Consider the following 19,094-nt stretch of genomic DNA (forward strand, 5'->3'; position numbering starts at 1 on the left):
CGTACAAGAAATATGAGAATCAGTACGCAATAAAAATAATTGCTTCAGGAAAAACATGACTTATCCAGTTATACAGAGCATCAATTGTTTGTGTGCTCCATGTTTTACTATATTTTCATAGTTGAATTAATAAGTGCTCATTGTAGTTAAAATCATGTTCATAGACATCACATGGAGCTTTATGTATACACGCTTAATGACACGTGTTTTACAACTTTTTTGGTTTGGTAACAACAGGACCTGGTCCAGGTGCGATGAGAGGACAGCCAGTTAGCATGAACGCACCAGGTGCATCTCAGAGCGCTGAGAACCTGCAACAGATGAAGAAGCTCATGGAGCAAGAGCTGAAGAACGACAAGTACAAAGCCAACAGTAACAAAGGCTATGTGTTCACTCTGATGCCTCTGTACGCCATCGGGGTGGGCGTGTTTGCAGCATACAAGTTTTTAAAGGTGAAGCAAGTATAAAACATGACAATGAAGAGAGTTTCTGACAGTTTATCAACTTAGGGAATCATTTTGTCCTCCTACACCCACAGATCAAGACTGCGGATGATCAGGTGCAAAAAACCAGTTTCGTAAAAGGGGCCAAAAAGTCCGTGGAAGCAGGTGTGTGTCAGTCAGTCACGCCTCTGGTTTTGTGCTTTGCATATCAGTGCTTTCTGTATATCAAACATTTTTGAATATTGGCGACAAATAATTATCATCTTCGTGTGCAGAAAACCAGTTGAACGAGCTGGAACAAAGGCTCGCTCAGACGGAGAAGATGCTCAATTCCATTCTCACACAACTGGACCCGCTCACTAACTGGTGAGTGGCCAGTTTGCATGTGATCTGGTTTCCAGTTGTGTGAGCACCACTCCTTGTTTAAACAATGGTGTCTGCTTCATGTTTATAATGAAGACTTGAATGCATCTGTTAATGAAAAACATTTGAATAATCCTTTCCTATTCTTAGATAATATGAGTAGATGCAAAAATATTTCGAGGTACATTTCGAGGTCAATTACTGCATATTGTTAATATGCAGTAATTGACTGTGGTACCTTGCCGGTAAATGGCTGTGGCCTTCTTCTTGTCTTCAGTGTGAAGTCGGTGGCTCGGGAACAGAAGGATGAGATTGTGTCTCAACTCCAGACCATCCGGTACCTGATGAAGAAGCGAGGGATGAAAAGCTCCCACCTGACCACCACCGGTGAGCTTTATTCTCTCTCTGGCACTTAAAAATTCACACATTTTCAATGTTGTAAGGTTTGCAACACCATGAATCAGATTCAGTTCGACCTCTACACACATGGCATGCACTAACGCATCCCATTAATTCTATTCAAATGTTATATGATGTGTTCATGAAACTAGTTTGAAAATCAGAGCATCTGTACTGAGATATACTTATTAAAATTACTGAATTGATGGGCATCTTTCACCTACACAGAGGCCTCCTGTGGACGTAACCTTGACGACCTGATTGAGTCTCTTGGAGCCAGTGAAGCGTCCTCGATGGAAGCCTCTCCACTGGACAAGCAGAATTTAGCCGAGTCAGCGGAACAGGTTTGCCCGGCAGCCCCGGAAGAGCTTGAAGAAGAAGCTCCGGTGGATGGTGAAAAGGTGAAGGAGCTTCTGTCAGAAGAAGTCAACACGCCGGCAGAGGAGGTTAGGAGTCAGAAAGAGATGGAGGAGGAGGACAGAGAGCTCATGCCTTCCCTGGATCAGTCATCTGAGAGAAATCTTGAGGATGTTGGACCAGTGGAGCCTGTTTCAGGCCTCAGACGACGCAACAGGCCCGAATGAACTCTAAAAGTGTGACAGATTATTATTTATTATATGAAAGGTATAAAATTCTCCTCTTTATCAACTCTGCATCGAACCATGAACTTTTAAAAGACCCCGACCCATTAAAATAACATATAGATAGTCTTTCTTATGTTGACATGTCAAATACATCTGGACTAATGATATATCTTGTCTTTATCTTTTAAACTTTTCTGACATCTTTGTTTCAGCCTGATGATTTTTAAACCTGTTTGTTTTAGGCAGTGCTTCCAGCCCTTCAAGCCTTGTAGCATCTTTTGATTTTTAAATCAGAAATCTCAAGACAATGTGCTTTCTTATTTAGTCAGACTAAGTAAATGTCTTTGGGGGTTTGTTCTAAAAACCAAAGCAGAAAATAACCTTCAGACTTTCATTTTCTGCAGCTGTGATATCAGATTCTGATGAAAAATCACTGTGATGACACTGATTCTGTGGTTCTAAGAGCTATTTTGGACAACTTTCACGGGGGCTTGTTCATAATTCTCTCTTTTCCTAATACTGGGAAATACCTGAGATCTCTTTCAAAATGAAATTCAACTATCATCCAATACTATCAACATATGATAAATCACACGGCCACCTGATACAGATTCTTAGCACAGCACTGTTAATGTAACCTTGCTTTTCTTACCTTGATAACTACCCTTTGTGAAATTCAAGCATGAACTCTTTGTCTTTTTAACTTATGAATGGGAACTGACTTCCAAATAAATTTTGGTGTGTAGACACTGCATCAGCTATGTGTATTCATGGGATTTTCCTATGTCATGTCAACAGATGCATGTTAAGAACCACAACATTTGCCTTCATTTGAATGTTTTATTTCAGTTCTTCCCTTTTATTTACATTCAGTGTCTGTTTAATGTAAGAATTAGTTGTCAAAGCTCTGCTGACTTCAGTGAAAACTGAAAATATACACTGTTTAAAAAAAATTAGAGGAACACTTCGAAAACACATCAGATCGAAACTGGGGGGTGATCTTGAATATCTTTCCTGATAAAAAGTAGGTGATGTATTAGTAAAAAAATGATGCCACATAATTTGATAGAAATGAAAATGATCACCCTATAGAGGGGGGAAATCAAAGACACCCCAAAAATGATGCAGCAGACGGGTCCATTTTGCCAAAATCTCATTTTAGCAACTCAAAATGATTCTCAGTAGTTTGTGTGGCCCCCACGTGCTTGTACGCGTGCCTGACAACGTCGGACCTCCTAATGAGACGACGAATGGTGTCCTGGGGGATCTCCTCCCAGATCTGGACCAGGGCATCACTGAGCTCCTGGACAGTCTGAGGATCAACCTGGCGGCGCCGGATGGACCTAAACATAATGTCCCAGAGGTGTTCTATTGGGTTTAGGTCAGGTGAGCGTGGGGGCCAGTCAATGGTATCAATTCTTTCATCCTCCAGGAACTACCTGCATACTCTAGCCACATGAGGTCAGGCATTGTCGTGGACCAGGAGGAACCCAGGTCCCACTGCTGTCCCAGTCAGGGTGCCATTATCTAACCTGTATAGGTCTCTGCGTCCTTCCAGGGATATGCCAGACCATAACCAGACCATCACTGACCCACCACCAAACCGGTCATGCTGAGTGATGTTGCCGGCAGCATGACGTTCTCCATGGCATCTCCAGAACCTTTCACGTCTGTCGCATGTGCTCAGGTTGAACCTGCTCTCATTGGTGAAAAGCACAGGGCGCCAGTGGCGTAGTTGCCAATTCTGGTGGTCTATGGCAAATGCCAATTAAGCTCTACGGTTCCGGGCAGTGAGCACAGGGCCCACTACAGGACGTCGGGCCCTCAGGCCACCCTAATGGAACCTGTTTCTGATTGTTTGGTCAGAAACATTCACAACAGTGGCCTGCTGGAGGTCATTTTGTAGGGCTCTGGCAGTGCTCATCCTGTTCCTGCTAACTCAAAGGAGCAGATACCGATCCTGCTGAGGGTTTAAGGACCTTCTACAGCCCTGTCCAGCTCTCCTGGAGTAACTAACTGTCTCCTGGAATCTCTTCCATGCTCTTGAGACCATCTTGCAACGGCACATATTGATGTGCCATCCTGGAGGAGTTGGACTACTTGTGCAACCTCTGTAGCATCCAGGTACCGCACCATGCTATCAACAGAGATGTTGATCCAAGCAAAATGAAGAACTACAGCAGTAGAAAGTCAGTCAGTAAAAAATCAGCCAAAAGAGATGAGGAGGGAAAAAAGTATCAGTGGCCTCAACCTGGAAAGCCATTCCTGTTTTGGTGGCCGGTTCATTGTTGCCCCTCTGATGCAACTGTTGTTGATTTCATTAACAACAAAGCAGCAGAAACTGATTAACAACCCCCTCTGCTACTTAACTGACCAGATCAATATCCCAGAAGTTTGATAGGTTGCTATACTCTGATTAAAAAGTGTTCCTCTAATTTTTTTGAGCAGTGTATTTAAAATAAAGTGATATTGGAGTTGATACACTACAAAGGTGAAAATGGTCAGTTTTGTGTCATTTTTAAAAAATGTAACATAAAAATAATTTATGGCTAAATTGAATTAAACCCAACAAATATTAGTTTATCTCATCTGGTTTGTAGGTTACTGTTCCCATCACATCCCATTACAGTTTGTTCCATCTCCTGCAGGTGGCGCCACAAGAACACTGATATTTCTATTGGGCAAACAAGTGAAAACTTTATGAGTGCACATTGAACATGTTCGAAAGCTCATGTGGTTTAAGGTTCAGTTAATTGACTTGTTGCTTTGTGATTGTTTGCTGCGTGGCATCCATGTGTGGGAACAATCTTGAACGCACCATGGATGATTGTTCTACATTGGTTCATTAATATGCGTAAAGGTGAATTTAAAACCTTGTATTTAGGCTGACTGTTAATCTGTTCAATAGTTCTAAATTAATCTTATTCATCATTGATATTCTGAAAAAATTACCAAGTATCATGCTGTTAGCAGATATTTGTATTGGTTCTGTTCAGATCATTTGAGACATGAGTTTTGAGTGGTGAGAATTAATAATTTTCTTTTATAAATTAATTGTTGCATCTTGGACCACAGTGAGAATCTGTCCCTTCGTGCTATTTGACCAGAAGACTACATCATCTACAATGGTTCCACTCCAATACAACCAGTTTCTGGAGACAGCAAAAGCTTCTCCATTTTAATAGTATAATCACTAATTTGCTTATTATTTCAATGCATTGATATAACTACAGAATTAAAAATCAGTGATAGCTGCTTAATTGGTTTTGTCTTAGATGTTTATGATACGAGATTTTTTTTATTTTGAACATGCAAGTGCAAAAGACAAATGAATGTGAGAGATGGCTAATAAATAAAAACAAACAAGTAGCTCCACATACATTTTTTACACATAATACAGATGTTCAAAAAAAGAATAGGAAGATGAAAATACTTATATCTTTGTACACCTTGTTAATTGACTCATGTCAATGATAAAATGCCAATTATTACAATGAATATTAATTAAACATATAGGCTTTATATCCCCCCAGACTCAGCTGAGGAATAATCATCATATAAAAAAAAAAGTATTTCTCTCAAACTAGTTTGCCTCTCCTAATTAGGAATGCAATATTTAATCAGCTCAAATTCTCTACTGGGATTCTTACCTAATTGCAACAAAGAGCCTGTATTTAACTCTGTGTGTGAGCGTGCGTGTGTGTGTGAGTGCAAGTGAATAATTATAAAATGAACATGGAACTTTTAAATACACCCCTTTTAAGACTTACATAGGTGGCAAACTCTCCGACCATTTGCACAATGCTGGCTCCTTTAACTGGCTCTCTGTAGAGAATATATATGACAGTCTGCTGTTAGGTTTGAGGGGTTTTAACAGAACCCGAGAGCAGGCCAGAACACGGTGGTAAGAGGGTCCAAAATGAGTTTGACAGGGGGGGACAACACAAGGAAGACAGAGGCAGTCCTCCTGGACAGCAGGAAGCTCGGGAGTCAAGTTCTGCACTTCGTGGGGTCCAGCGGTGAGTCCTCAAACCGGAAGCAGTCCCACTGGACTGCAGAGAACTCAGGAGTCCGACTCAGCACGCTCACTGGCCCAGCAGACGGCATGAAGACCTCGAACGCACCGTGGAGACACAGAAGGCAGAAGCAGTCCTCCCGGGCTGCAGGGAGTTCAGGTGAGTCCTCAGCCGGAAGCAGTCCTTCAGGCTTGCAGAGAACTCGGGAACAGAAGCAGGGCTGCAGAGAACTCGGGAACCGAAGCGGTCCTTTAAGACTGCAGGGAGCAAGGGTGAGTCCTCGAACGGAAGCAGCCCCCCTGGACTGCAGAGATCTCAAGAGCAGAAGCAGTCCTCCAAAATTGCAGGGAGCACGGGAGTCGACGTCGGCATTTGTTGGAGGTCCCATTTCGATGGTGCCAGAAGAACCACGTCATCCGCAAAAAGCAGCGATGAGATCTTCTGCCCACCAAACTCAACACCCTCCGCTTCCCGGCTGCGCCTAGAAATTCTGTCCATAAAAGTTATGAACAGAACCGATGACAAAGAGCAGTCCTGGCGGAGTCCAACCCTCACTGGGAACGAGTCCGACTCAACTCGCCACTCAACCGTTTATCGTATGGACAGACCAAAAGAACCTCACATACCTCTGGAACGCCAAGAGGCTCAACTCCTGGCATGCTCGGTGGGCTGTGTTCCTAGGAAGATTTCGGTTCAGGCTAACATACCGCCCTGGCTCGCATAACCAGAAGCCTGATGCCCTGTCCTGCCAGTTCGCCTCCGAGCCAGGGGAAGCAGACACGGACCCCATATTACCCCTCTCCTGCATCCTGGGGGCCGCATCCTGGCAGGTGGAGGAGAAAGTCCGCAAGGTCCTGCAATCAGCCCTGGATCCGGGTGGAGGGCCACCAAACCAGCTCTTCGTCGCGGAGGCAATGCGTTTGTAGGTCCTGCACTGGACCCATTCCTCGAGATTGACCTGCCACCCAGGGAAAAGCCTCTCGTTACAGTTCCTCCAGCAGCAGTTCTGGTGGCCCTCCATGGCCTGGGACACGAGAGAATACATAGCTGCCTGCCCCGTGTATGCTAGGGGGAAAGCATCCCATCAGCCACCGGCAGGACTCCTCCAGCCCCTGGGAATTACTCGGTGGCCGTGGTCGCACATCGCAGTGAACTTTGTCACTGGCCTTCCCCCTTCCGAGGGTCATCAGGTCGTTCTCACCGTGGTCGATCATTTCTCCAAGTCGGCCCACTTCATTCCCCTACCCAAACGCCCGTGAGCAGCAGACTGGAGAGCGCCTGGTTCAGCACATTTTCCGGTTCCACGGGTTTCCTAAAGACATTGTGTCCGACCGTGGTCAACAGTTCTGCTCGCAGGTATGGAGGGCTTTCTGTTCTGCACTGGGAGCTTCGGTCAGCCTTATGTTGGGGTACCACCCATAGGCCAACGAGCAGGTGGAGAGAACAAACAAGAGCCTGGAGGACGCCCTGAGGTGTGTGGCGGCTCAAAACCCATCCTCCTGGAGCACCTACCTGCCGTGGGTGCAGTACACCCACAATTCCTTGATCTCTGCTTCCACTGGTCTGTCATGGCTTCCCTGGGTTACCAGCCTCCGTTATTTGAGGTCCAGGAGGACGCAGTTGCAGTACCTTCGGTGCAGGCTAACCTGCGCCGTTGCAGGAGGGTGTGGAGGCAGGTCCCCGCAGCACTCCTGCGGACCTCTCGTCGCTCGCAACTACAGGCCAATCGACACCGGACACCAGCTCCCTCCTATCAGCCAGGACAGAAGGTCTGGTTGTCCACCAAGGACCTCCCACTCCAGGTCTAGTCCCAGAAACTGGCTCCTCGCTTCGTGGGGCCCTTTGAGGTGGAGCGGATGGTGAACCTCACAGCCCTCTGAAGCTTCCTCCGGCGTTTAAAATACACCCCACCTTCCATGTTTGCAAAGTGAAGCCAGTGGCGGAGTCAGATCTGGTTCCCTCCACCCCCTCCCTGCATTGTGGATGGAGGGCCTGCCTATACAGTTCGGAGTATTCTGGACGTCCACCGACGAGGTCGCAGTTTCCAGTTCCTGGTTGACTGGGAGGGGTATGGTCCGGAGGAGCGATCGTGAGTTCCCCGCAGGTTCATCCTGGACAACAGCCTCCTCCGTGACTTCTACCATGCCCACCCAGACAAGCCTGGAAGGACGCCCGGAGGCACCCGTTGGGTGGGGTGGGGGGGGGGGGGGGCAGTAATGTTAGGTTCCCAGCTTCTGGGAGCTTCGTTGCAGGTTTCTTCCTGACAATTTTGGACTGAAACAAAACTTTTATTGAATTAAATACACCACCGTCATATTTCCAACAACTGCAGTTTTAATGGAACTCTTAAAAATTTTGAATAAAGCCAGTACTGTAACATTGCGCGATCCCCATGGGCTCACTTTCTGGGATAGCATAATTTTACATCAGAGTCTCATAACTAAGTCAAAGTGTAAAGTGCAAAAATTATTGAGTGTTGTGTTAAAATACCTTTGTGATGCATGCGTGCAGTAGTTCTCTTTCACAGAAGAATCTGCGCATGACAGGAATCTTAGTGAATGAGCTTTCGGATCTGACTCAGCACAGTTTACGTAGAAATGCATGTTTTAATGAGGACAATGATCAGATAATAGAATAATTAATCCAATGTGAGTGTGATATTTTGGTTCTTGTCCATTAGGTACATAAAATATGAGTGTAAAGAACAAACACAGCTGAGCTCGTGCAGAACCACAAGGTGCATCTCTGCTGTTAGTTCAGACCAAATTAATCTAGCATTTGTTTTCTTCATGATTGCTCAGGATGAATATATGTTTTACCAATACGCCTTATGTCAGGAATAATAATGCATGTAATTATAAGCGAGCTGCATTTTCTTGTGTTGAATAACATTTTTGAAAATTCTATGATTTCTCCCTGATGCGGTGCGCTGAACGGTGCCATCATCCCCATTGTTTTCTGAAGATGTAATATGCGAGAGCACAAATGATCTTATCTCAACCATATATATTTGATCAATGAATAACTCCCTCACTAGTGGGAGAATATTAGATAATACATACCATAAAGTTTGACAGAACGTAGAGGCTGCACTTTGGTTAAATCAATTTAGAACCTGTGATGATTGGGTGCACACACACACACACACACACACACCACACACACACACACACACACACACACACACACACACACACACACACACAATTCCAAGAACCAATCAGTCACCAGAAGTAACCACTTGGTGGCAATAACATGGTAACATGGTTACCTCTAGAGGGCGCTCGTTACACGGCTTACCTTAATTACAGGACAACAATAAAGGGATATCTCACGCCTTCATTTCATACTTTTGGTTTAAAATCTGAGCATACATATTTTAACTTGCACCTTTTGCATTGTACTTTGCTCCTTTGGGTTTCTCATTTGGAAAAAAAAATAGATGTTTAAGCGAACATGTCGGGTAAAGTAAATCTGAGAAAAGTTTGCTTGGTCCCCCAGCATGGTTGTCCTTAGAGGACAATGTACTTTACATTCATCAAATGCGTTGTGTTTATTTATTTAACGAACATATTCTCAGTCAATCCTGAAAAAATTGGGGGAAATACTATTCCATATATGTTTCATGTCTTGTTGGCCAATTTAATATTATTAGTTATTATTACTTGTGCGCCTACGAAGAAATAATCGCCATTTTTCTAAAAACAAGCGAAATCACTGCTATATCTTCCTATCCTCGTGTAATGCTCTTGAACAAGAAGCAATCAACTGAATCTCTTTGTCGGCTGTTTGGATCATGGACGCTACTTTTTTTTTAAAGCTATCTCTCCTCTGATTCGTTTTGTCGAGCTCAAATCGTGACAGCAACCCTGAAGATCAGCGCTGATTCATCTTCCTGAAGTTCTCCCACATTCACTAAATCAAACGCGCAGCATCGGCTTCTGATGTTTCGTGCGAGAGTGAATGAGACCGCCGTTCGTTTTATTAATGCGTTATCTCAGTGAAGACTTAAATGCTTTGGAAAGACGAATTCGACGCTGACGAACGTCTGCGCGTCTTGGAGAGGGCAGGGACGCCGGAGACGCGCAACAACAACAGCAGCGCAGCGAGGTTCGAGCCACATCGTTCTTCATTCCGACTGCCGATTGTCTGAACGTAGTTTTGGATACAAACCGACGACCTTGAAATCCTCACCGTCTTATTAAGTGGACCATGGGGGGGATTTTGGCCACCGCACGGGAATTCTACGAGAGCGTTTGGTGAGCACAGCCGGAGATGTTGCGCCCCGGAACCCCGGAGCTTCTGTAAGCAGAACTGTGGGTGTGCGCGCGTTGGGCTTGCGGCTGTAAACCTCCAGACTGCACTCACCAACTTAACCCCCCCACCCCCCCGCTTTCCAACAAGTCATGTCTGATACGGAGCGATGGGCAAGTTTGACGACAACGAGAGAATAATCCTCAACGTCGGGGGCACCAGACACGAAACCTACAAAACCACCCTAAAGACGCTGCCTGGGACCAGATTGGCCCTGCTCGCCTCCGACTCGGACATTGATTCCGTGCTGGATCAGCTGCAACAAGTCCCCGGCTTCATCGAGTACAACGCGCGGACCAACGAGTACTTCTTTGACCGCCACCCGGGCGTTTTCGCATACGTGCTCAACTACTACCGCACCGGGAAACTCCACTGCCCGGCGGATGTGTGCGGACCCCTGTTTGAAGAAGAACTCTCCTTCTGGGGCATCGATGAGACGGACGTGGAGCCCTGTTGTTGGATGACCTACCGGCAGCACCGGGACGCAGAAGAGGCGCTGGACGTTTTCGAGCTCAACGTGGACAACGGCGACGAGGACGAGGAGATAGGGAAGCGCCTCGGCATCGAAGACGTTGCTGCTGACGGACAGGGCAGCCTGTGGAGAAAGTGGCAACCGGTGATTTGGAATCTATTTGAAGACCCCTACTCCTCCAGGGCAGCGAGGGTAAGGGCGCACGGCTGCCTTCTCGACTTCTCTAAACACGCACAACCTTTCCCCCGTATACAGAAAACACACGCACACAAGACTAAGTCTGCATATAAATCTTTGAGAAAATAATACAATTTCAAACTGTTCTGCAGCTCTACTTTTCTCCATCAATTTTCTGCTCTCTTCATTCATAATTTGCGAACGTTATCATATCTGTAAAAGCATCATGCTTCCACTTGTCAGAAGCAAATCAAGGTGTTAATGCAGATCCCTGCCTCAGCAATAAAGAGTAAAGTGAGGTATGAACTGTTACCTTTTCCCCAAATGAGCACAGTGTCTCCTATTGGAATTAGGAGAGATGTATCTGTTTTCCCTTTTTAGTCAGCTTTTACATATTTTGTCTTTTTTCCCCCCTTCAAGCACAACGTGTCACCAACATTTCATTTTATTAAGCGAGTTGCGGCATGAATACTTGCTGAATTTTATTCAATATGGTTACATAAAAACAGTAAATGCATAATAATTGGCAGAGAAGTGAACAGAACTGATTTGTCTGCTTTAAACCTGACCTCTGTCCCTTCAGCGGGAGAGTTCACAGCGATTTGTTCTTTCACTGGCAGTCCGACAACACAAGATCAATTTAAACACAAATGTCACAGATACAATGTTTTACCATATAAAGAAAAGAACACACATTTCCTAAAAAACAGCCCAGTTCATTTTTGACTGTTCTGATTTATTTTAAAGCCCAGATTAATTGTTTTAGTTCATAGGTCATTCTAAAGCATCTTCTTAGAACCAAATTAATGGCCTTTTAAAGTCTTATAGGCAGACCAGGATCCACAGTGTCTTTGCGATGAACCACACATCATTTGTATGAATATTCAATCATGAATATTCATATTAACATCCATTTTAGCTCCTTGCAATTATGGATTTTAGGTTCAACTGAGATTGCTGAAGGATCACAGTCTAATCTTTTATAAAGCTTTTTTGGGGGGAGGGGGCAAACAACAATTCAACGCCTAAGGTCAGTTTAGAGTCACCAGTTCCCTTACCCCCTAAATACAAATCTTTGAATTGTGGGCTCAAGCTGGAGTACCCGGAGAGTACCCACTCAGAGAATGTGCAAACTTGGTGCTACAGTATAAGCCACTGCCCCCCAAAAAATCGAATGACACGAATATACAGATGGAGCCAGTGAATACAGCTTATTGATGAGATAAGAAGAGGGGAAGCATAAAATCTCTTCTTGCTGCCTGGCAACCCAGCCTATACAGGTTTTTACTACTAACCTGTGCAAACACAGAAAGGCTGGTTCTTTCTTTTTTTTACATGAAACATATCATAATCAAATCCATAAACCATAAACTGTTTGTGACATCCCGTTTAGATGAGCAGAGCAGAAGTTGCCAAAACGGTCACATCTCCAATCCCTAGCACTTGATTTAAGTGAATAGAAGTGCCGTAAAAACCCACCACTCTTCCCGGCAGCAAGCCATATTACAGAGCAGTAAAAAAAGAGCGTGTAATACCAATGAGCTACTAAAATAGCCGAGTTTCTTTTCTGCTGTGGTTACATCATTCCTCCTCTTCATTCAGCTACAGTCGGCTGCTGCTTGGGAAGAAGTGCATGAACTTTAAAGCAAACTTAAGGGAAAATGCCATAATTGTTAAAGGTTTGTTGTATTTGTATTTACTTGTTTCTAATCAGTACTTTCGCAGTTTCAGAATATGACGGAGGGCAGCGGTTAAGCAAAAATTAATCACAATTCTAAACATGAACTTGCATTAAAATGCAATTAGTCCTAACACAAACTCACATAGAGGGTGGCAGTGTATGCCATGGAATTCTCACATGTAATCACAAATTAATAAAAAATGAGGGGCAAAATTTTAAATTGTTCCTTTTGGGTGGCAGAAAAATATGCCCTTTGAATAACACTTAAAGAAACATGAACAAATTCTTGCGGGATGGGAGGGTGGGGGTGGGGGGGGGGGCATTATGACAGATAGAATGCCCTTTTTATTTAGTAAAGGTGATAAAATAATGCAAATTGCATTGTAGGTTGCCTTTACCCTGACTCAACCTACTCTTCTTTATGACTAAAACAAGAAACTTTTTCAATGGGTTTAACAAGATTAATGTAATAAGCTAACTCCCAATACATAACATATGATGCACACAAGGGTGCACTTTAGGTACAAAAATGCCTCCATCTTTTCCAAAAATAGATGATAAGGGTGTGTATATATAGATCAAGGGTGCCCTCTAATGGGAAAAAAATAATAAGTGCCCTCGATGCAATCTTTCTATTGGTAAAACAATGATGGAGTATCCCTGTATAAAACATTATAACTTACTCTCCAGGATGACCTTCCAGTCCTTTAGACAATGTAGAGTACTTGATTAATTACAAAAATAATCGTTTAAAAGTGTATATTACATCCTTTAATCAGATTAGAAATAATGAAGTATCATATTTCTTTGTGTAGTCTGAATTCACTGACTTTGATTCATTTCAAAGGAGAATTTGTCAAGTTTAATACGTGACGCCTCACATATAGAAGGGCGTTGGTGCGGTTGCCTTTGATTTGATTTTACATCTTTCATTTATTCTCGTGTCCCTTTTGAGCTTTGATAATCAATCAATCAATCAATCAATCAATCAATCAATCAATCAATCAATCTTTATTTATATAGTGTATGTTACAATCAAAATTGTTTCTAGGCACTAGAGAATCCCAGGGGCCTGACCCCCAACAAGCAACAGTGGCAAGGAAAAACTCCCCTTTAACAGGAAGAAACCTTGAGCAGGACCAGGATGATATAGGGGGACCCTCCTGCTGATGGTCGGCTGGGTAGAGAGAGAGGAGAAGGGGGAAGGAGGACAGGTAGAGGAGAGAATAAGTAGAGACGTCACTGACTCTGATTCTGAGACGACTGGGGGCTGAAGCTTGCCACACACTGCACGAACTTCAGTTCAAACCTGACCTTTCCGGCTTTACTTTTTCTCCACACATTAGTATGGATTCTCTCCATATGTCCCAATGTTCCTGAAGCAGGCGATGTTTGCGAACATCTATGGATTTGTATCCATGTCTCATCATCTTTGACCACAAGCATTTTTCTTCATAAATTTGCATTAAAGCATTCCCTTTCACACAGTTGTGACAGAGACTACCTCTGAAGGAACCACCAGACAACCCTTAGAATGAAAATCATGCACATTCAGTATCCTTCTCAAGGACACTTTGGCATTGAGACTGCAGAGGGTCTGGATTGAACCAATGACAACACAAATGACTGTTTTACTAATAGCAGACATTTTAGCGCCCTTCACAAGCTTTAGTGGAAAAAAGCACAAAAGTCTCATTGATCCCCTTACCAGCTCATCTGGTTGTTGATGTGCCAGCGGTCGTCATTCTCCAAGCCCCCCCTCACTGTTGCTGCTGCTCTCTACCTGATCTCTTTAATCTGCATGCTGTGTCCAGGGTGAGAGCTTCTGCTTAATGTTCCTGTCTGTTTGTGATTCTGTGTATCCTGTATATGTTTGAAGGTGTTTCTCCTTATGTGTTAATCTGTTTGTCCCTCTCATGTCTTTGTAGTTGGCCATTGCTGGATCGAGATGGTAACAACACAGTAAAAACAAAAGGGGAAAATAAAACACCCACCACCTTTTTCATTTTCATTTCCATCTGCGCTATGAGACAGAGATTTAGATGATGCCTGAGTTTGTATTCCCTCTCTACACCTCCCCCCCCAAAGCTCGCCACCACAACCGCCCATCCTCCCATGATCCCATCTGGGACCGTAGCTTGCTTTCTTCCACTTAGGAGGTTAAAAACCCAAACCGTTAGGGTGCTGCCTGCTGCACGCCTGAAGACACCAAAGCCAGGCTGCACGCTCAGCCTGCCTGTTGTCATGGTAACATCATTGCTCATCACCACAGCCTGTTTTCATTGAGATTCGGCAGGTCTGTGAAACTGATTGATTTTAGGACTCTGCTCGACCACAAATCCCCATTGCTCGGTAACCCTTTGAGTGCTAGCTTGTTGTTTGTGTGGCACTTAAACAATACCTGCCCTCTTTGCAGCATAGGCTGGTCTGGTCACGCATGTCTCCTAAACCGCTCTTAAAAAGGTGCCCCAGCATTCACTCTGTACTTTTGGTCTCAGGCTAACCAGAGGTGCAAGTTTGTGAGGAACCTCTACAGGTTTTGATACTGCAGAAGGTTGAGAAATGCTAGGAATGCATTGTAAACAAATAGGAAGGCCTTACTGAGTAAACAGAGTCTGACATGTAAACAGCGGCAGTGGGTAGGAAATCAGGGCAAATGGCTCACCGAGTGTGGGTGGTGACAGCCCGCCGCTGGGTAAAGTCATAGCTGCTGCCAGTCATGTTAATCATGCTGCCAATCAGCACAATCCACTGCTTCGATGACCTACAGTATAATAGCTTCAAAAAAACTGTAGGCTGCAATGCTTGTAATGTGAACAGAGATTAGGAGGAGACTTTGGTTAGATTGTATTAATGCATGCTAAATTTGCTCCCTATCTGGTTTGTCTGATATTAATCAACTGAAATGACTTGGAAGTTTGGGAAGAGTTGATTAATTCTTTTAGAAATCAACCAAAAATGCAGAAATTTGGTTTGCAGGGAAAATTTGCTCACAAAATGAAATTTCTATTGCTTCATTTCATCATATCCTATAAGTGATTAAAATATTCCACACAAAATATACAATGAGAACACACAATCAAAGAGAGGGCAGGCATTCTTTTGGATCATTAATGAGGAGGGCTTACTGAGTATGCATGGTTGGATGTATTGCTACGGTATCCATCAGGCTTCGATTTCTTTGTGCCTCTGTCGGTCTCACTACCGCTTTCTAGCACACAAGCGCACTTTTCAATTATGTGGGAGTTTGAAATTATTACAGAGTCGGCTGAAGCGGCAGATTTGGCAACCACGAGACCCTCGACCGTCTCCTTTGGTGCAAAGTTTTCCTGTTGTGATCACCTTAAAACTCTGCAACAGTTCAAATTTTCATAGATGAATCTGACAACTCTAATGAAAAAAAAGGTCTAAAAAGTGATTTGCTATATCTGCTTGCTGGACCTGTCAAACTCAACATCACTACAGAATCCCAAGACAAATGTTACGGAACGGTTTGGCAGGCCAGGACCCAGACGCAGAGTGCAAGCAAAAGGTTCTTTATTGGCACAATATCCAAGAAGATCAAACAAAGTAACAACAAAACTCAGGAAAAGTATCAACTGAAAGAGCGAACGAAAAATCACCATTAAAAATGGGAAAAAAAAGACGGGAAAAAAACAACTGAAAAAGGTGACAAGGCACAGGAAAAAACCCACAAAATTAGAGAACAATGAGGCGAAGGACGGGCGATCTCGGGGAGCTGGAGCTGGAGCTAGATGCGCGAACAAAAGCAACAATCCGGCACCAGAGGCAAAGAGGGGAGAGCTTAAGTAAGCGCTGATTAGGAGGTAACCAGCTGCAGGTGTGCTGGAGGCTCAGCGCTCTTCGGAGATCGGCCTGCCCCCGGATGCCGCCCAGAAACCGAACCACGACAACAAATCCACAAATCCAATATTCATTTTTATGCAACAGTTTATTAAAAATGTTATGAAAACATGGTTGTGATACACAGCTATAGGGTTATATAATGTATGCCTACACTGATCAGGTATAACATTGTGACCACTGACAGGTGAGGGGATTGACTGTGGTTATCTCATTGTTATGGCGTCTGAGATATATCAGACGACATATTTGTAACATTTTGTCTTGAAAGCTTACATGTTAGATCCAGAAATAATGGCTAACCATAAGAATTTGAGCCTAACAAGGACCAAATTGTGATTTAAAGCACCTCTAGAGTGTTCCTAGTGTCAAGGGCATGTGGGGGGCGATGGCTTCTGTAGCTTAAATTGCTAAAGGTAATGCTGGTTCTGAAACAAAAGGAATCAGTATATACAGGCCACTATGGGGCGGCCTGGTTCACAATTGGTTTGAGGAATAGAACAAGTTTCAGATGTTGACTTGGCTTCGAAATTCCCCAGATCTTAATAGAATCGAGCATCTGTGGGATGCCCTGGACAAACGATTCCGATCCATGGCAGCCCCACTTCACAGCATACAGCCCTTTAACGATGTCTTGGTGTTAGCATGCCACAACACAGCTTCAGGGGTCTAGTGGAGTCCGTACATGACGGGATGCCCAAATCCAGTCCTCAAGGGCCGCAGACAAGCCGGGTTTTCTGTTCTACCGGGCAGAAATCGCTTCACCCAAGGAACATCGAATCCCAGGCAAAAGGGATGTCTAAAGGAAGCAAAATCTGGCTCAGCCACAGCCCTCAGGGACATTATTTAGGCACCCTTGTTTTATAGCATCAATAGGAAGCAATAGGGCGGGTGGTCATTCTGTTATGGCTGATGGATGTATTCAATATTGTCAGGACTGTAGGACATTTGAACAAAATATTAAACAACACTGTTAGATAACCAGCAAAGTTGCACCCGGAAAACACCGACGTCAGAAATTCACTAATTTCACCGTAATCCAAAAAACAATTAAAGACAGCAGTTATGACATGTGATATACCAAAACTTTAGTGTGCTTGGGACAGCAGTCAGCAAGATGTGCATTTGACTCTGAAGCACTTTGAAGCATGTATGCATGTGTGACTGTTCCATCACAACACTTTTTGTTCAATCACAACACTTCCTGTTTGTCTCATTCTACTGGTAATCACAAGGGTTAATACAGCCGGTCACATGAACATGCATGTTAAGGGTTACGCCATCTTTCTGATTTGCTGTGTAGATTCCTGCAGGTGCATGCTTGGGAAAAACCCCAGCAAAACCGTTTAGTCATTATTTGTATTACTGTGTTGTGTTACAGTTTAATATGTCTGAGAGGTGACAGTAGCAGCGCTTTCAGTTGGAGGACTCGGGTGTGGATTGATTTGCTGTTAGCTAAATTGGATAAGACTTATTGCTCCATTTCCAAATTGATGTCAGAGTGAAGGACTGTTAGACTGAAGACTATGAGGAGCATTGCCAGAGGTATAATGGATCAAGGAGCAGACGCGTCTTGTTCTTTAATATCCATCACAGTACAAAAACAGCACAGACAGATAGGTGATGTGTAATTCATAGGTGAGGAGCGTGCACACCAATAGTGTGATTCCTGATGTCTTTTAGGCAGCCCTACTAACTGACGCGACATTGAGCTTAATGCTGAATAATTAATAATCACTCTCAAAGACCAAGCACTTCCCAAGGACAACAAATTTACCGAAAGTTTTGTCACCAGGCAGATTAAAGTTACAAATAAAAAAGCAGCCTTGCAGACTTGAGTTGGTGTTGACAAGCCCTTCATGACTGACCTGAGGGATTCATTCAGGCTGTTTCTCAATTTCACAAGTAAAACTAAAATCCACTGCAGTTGGTGTTTAAATGTTTAAAATATTTTTGGCTCCATCAAGTTTTCACCCGTTTTCCTTTTTTTCTATTACAATCTGAAGTTGCAAAAGACCACTGAGTTTAGCCTAAACTGAAGCGCCCAGGTAAACAGCAGCAGAGATTCAGCCTCCCGAGCTGCTGTTCCAATTGGAAAGGTTAGAAGGAACATGAGTAGCATCACATCGTAATAAGAGATGGAAAAGTGGTTTGGTATGATCTATATTAAAGCTAATGGCCCGCCTTTCAGAACAGGATGCTGAACTAAAATAAATGTTACAGTCTGACCCGTTTTGTATGTCCGGCGTCAGGAGGTCAAAGATCAAGGCTCGGGCACCATTACAAAAGTTGAGGTGGTTCCGGCATCTGCTTAGATGGCCTCATGACCTATTCAGATGCCAACATAAAGGGGTGGGGGATAAACATGTTTCCTTTTGTAGCCCAATACCTCAATATTCTGGAAAATTCTTAAGAGGGATTAAGTTTTATGATCCAGCCACTTCCTCCTCATGCTTTGTTATCCTGTCACTTGGCAACTGAAGGCTGCATAATCTAATAAATTACCCAGCCTTTCAAACCAGGGAATTAAAGGGATGATTTTCCCACTGCTTAGATCAACACTCATTTGGTAGCACCGCACCCACGGAACCTTCCAGACCACACAGGCAAAAGGCCAGCTGTGGGTTCAGAGATCTGATTACCGCGTCCTCAAAGCGATCTCATTTACAGCAGGTGGCACCCTGTATAATAGGGATGGTTGTAGGCTCACCAGCTGTAAAATGTGTTTGCTTTTTAGTCCCTAATGATGTTCATAAACTGGATATTGCCATTTGGCAAGAT

General features: G+C 43.9%; 2 protein-coding genes across 8 annotated transcripts in view; both read left to right on the forward strand.

Annotated features, from left to right (window-relative positions):
• Window positions 1-206: 206 nt before the first annotated feature.
• Window positions 207-2,543, forward strand: ccdc107 (coiled-coil domain containing 107; the record flags this gene model as incomplete). Its single annotated transcript, XM_057023103.1, has 5 exons — window positions 207-452; window positions 539-608; window positions 719-809; window positions 1,084-1,193; window positions 1,434-2,543. Coding segments are annotated over 5 exons (873 nt in total), but the record flags the coding sequence as incomplete, so codon positions are not given.
• Window positions 2,544-9,580: 7,037 nt separating this feature from the next.
• Window positions 9,581-19,094, forward strand: part of kcnc2 (potassium voltage-gated channel, Shaw-related subfamily, member 2) — a 65,889-nt gene continuing 56,375 nt past the window's right edge. For 5 of the 7 annotated variants that reach the window (XR_008948189.1, XM_057021984.1, XM_057021979.1 and 2 more), the window contains exon 1: window positions 9,586-10,783. Coding sequence is in view for 6 of the 7 variants with exons in the window: in XM_057021984.1 (XP_056877964.1) it covers window positions 10,229-10,783 (555 nt within the window). In the remaining variant the exon portion in view is untranslated. Of the gene's footprint in view, window positions 10,784-19,094 lie in introns of all 7 variants that reach the window. The other 2 variants (XM_057021980.1, XM_057021983.1) reach the window with 2 other exon arrangements.

This window comes from Takifugu flavidus, chromosome 22 (assembly GCF_003711565.1).
Source record: "Takifugu flavidus isolate HTHZ2018 chromosome 22, ASM371156v2, whole genome shotgun sequence".
Lineage (NCBI taxonomy): Eukaryota > Metazoa > Chordata > Actinopteri > Tetraodontiformes > Tetraodontidae > Takifugu > Takifugu flavidus.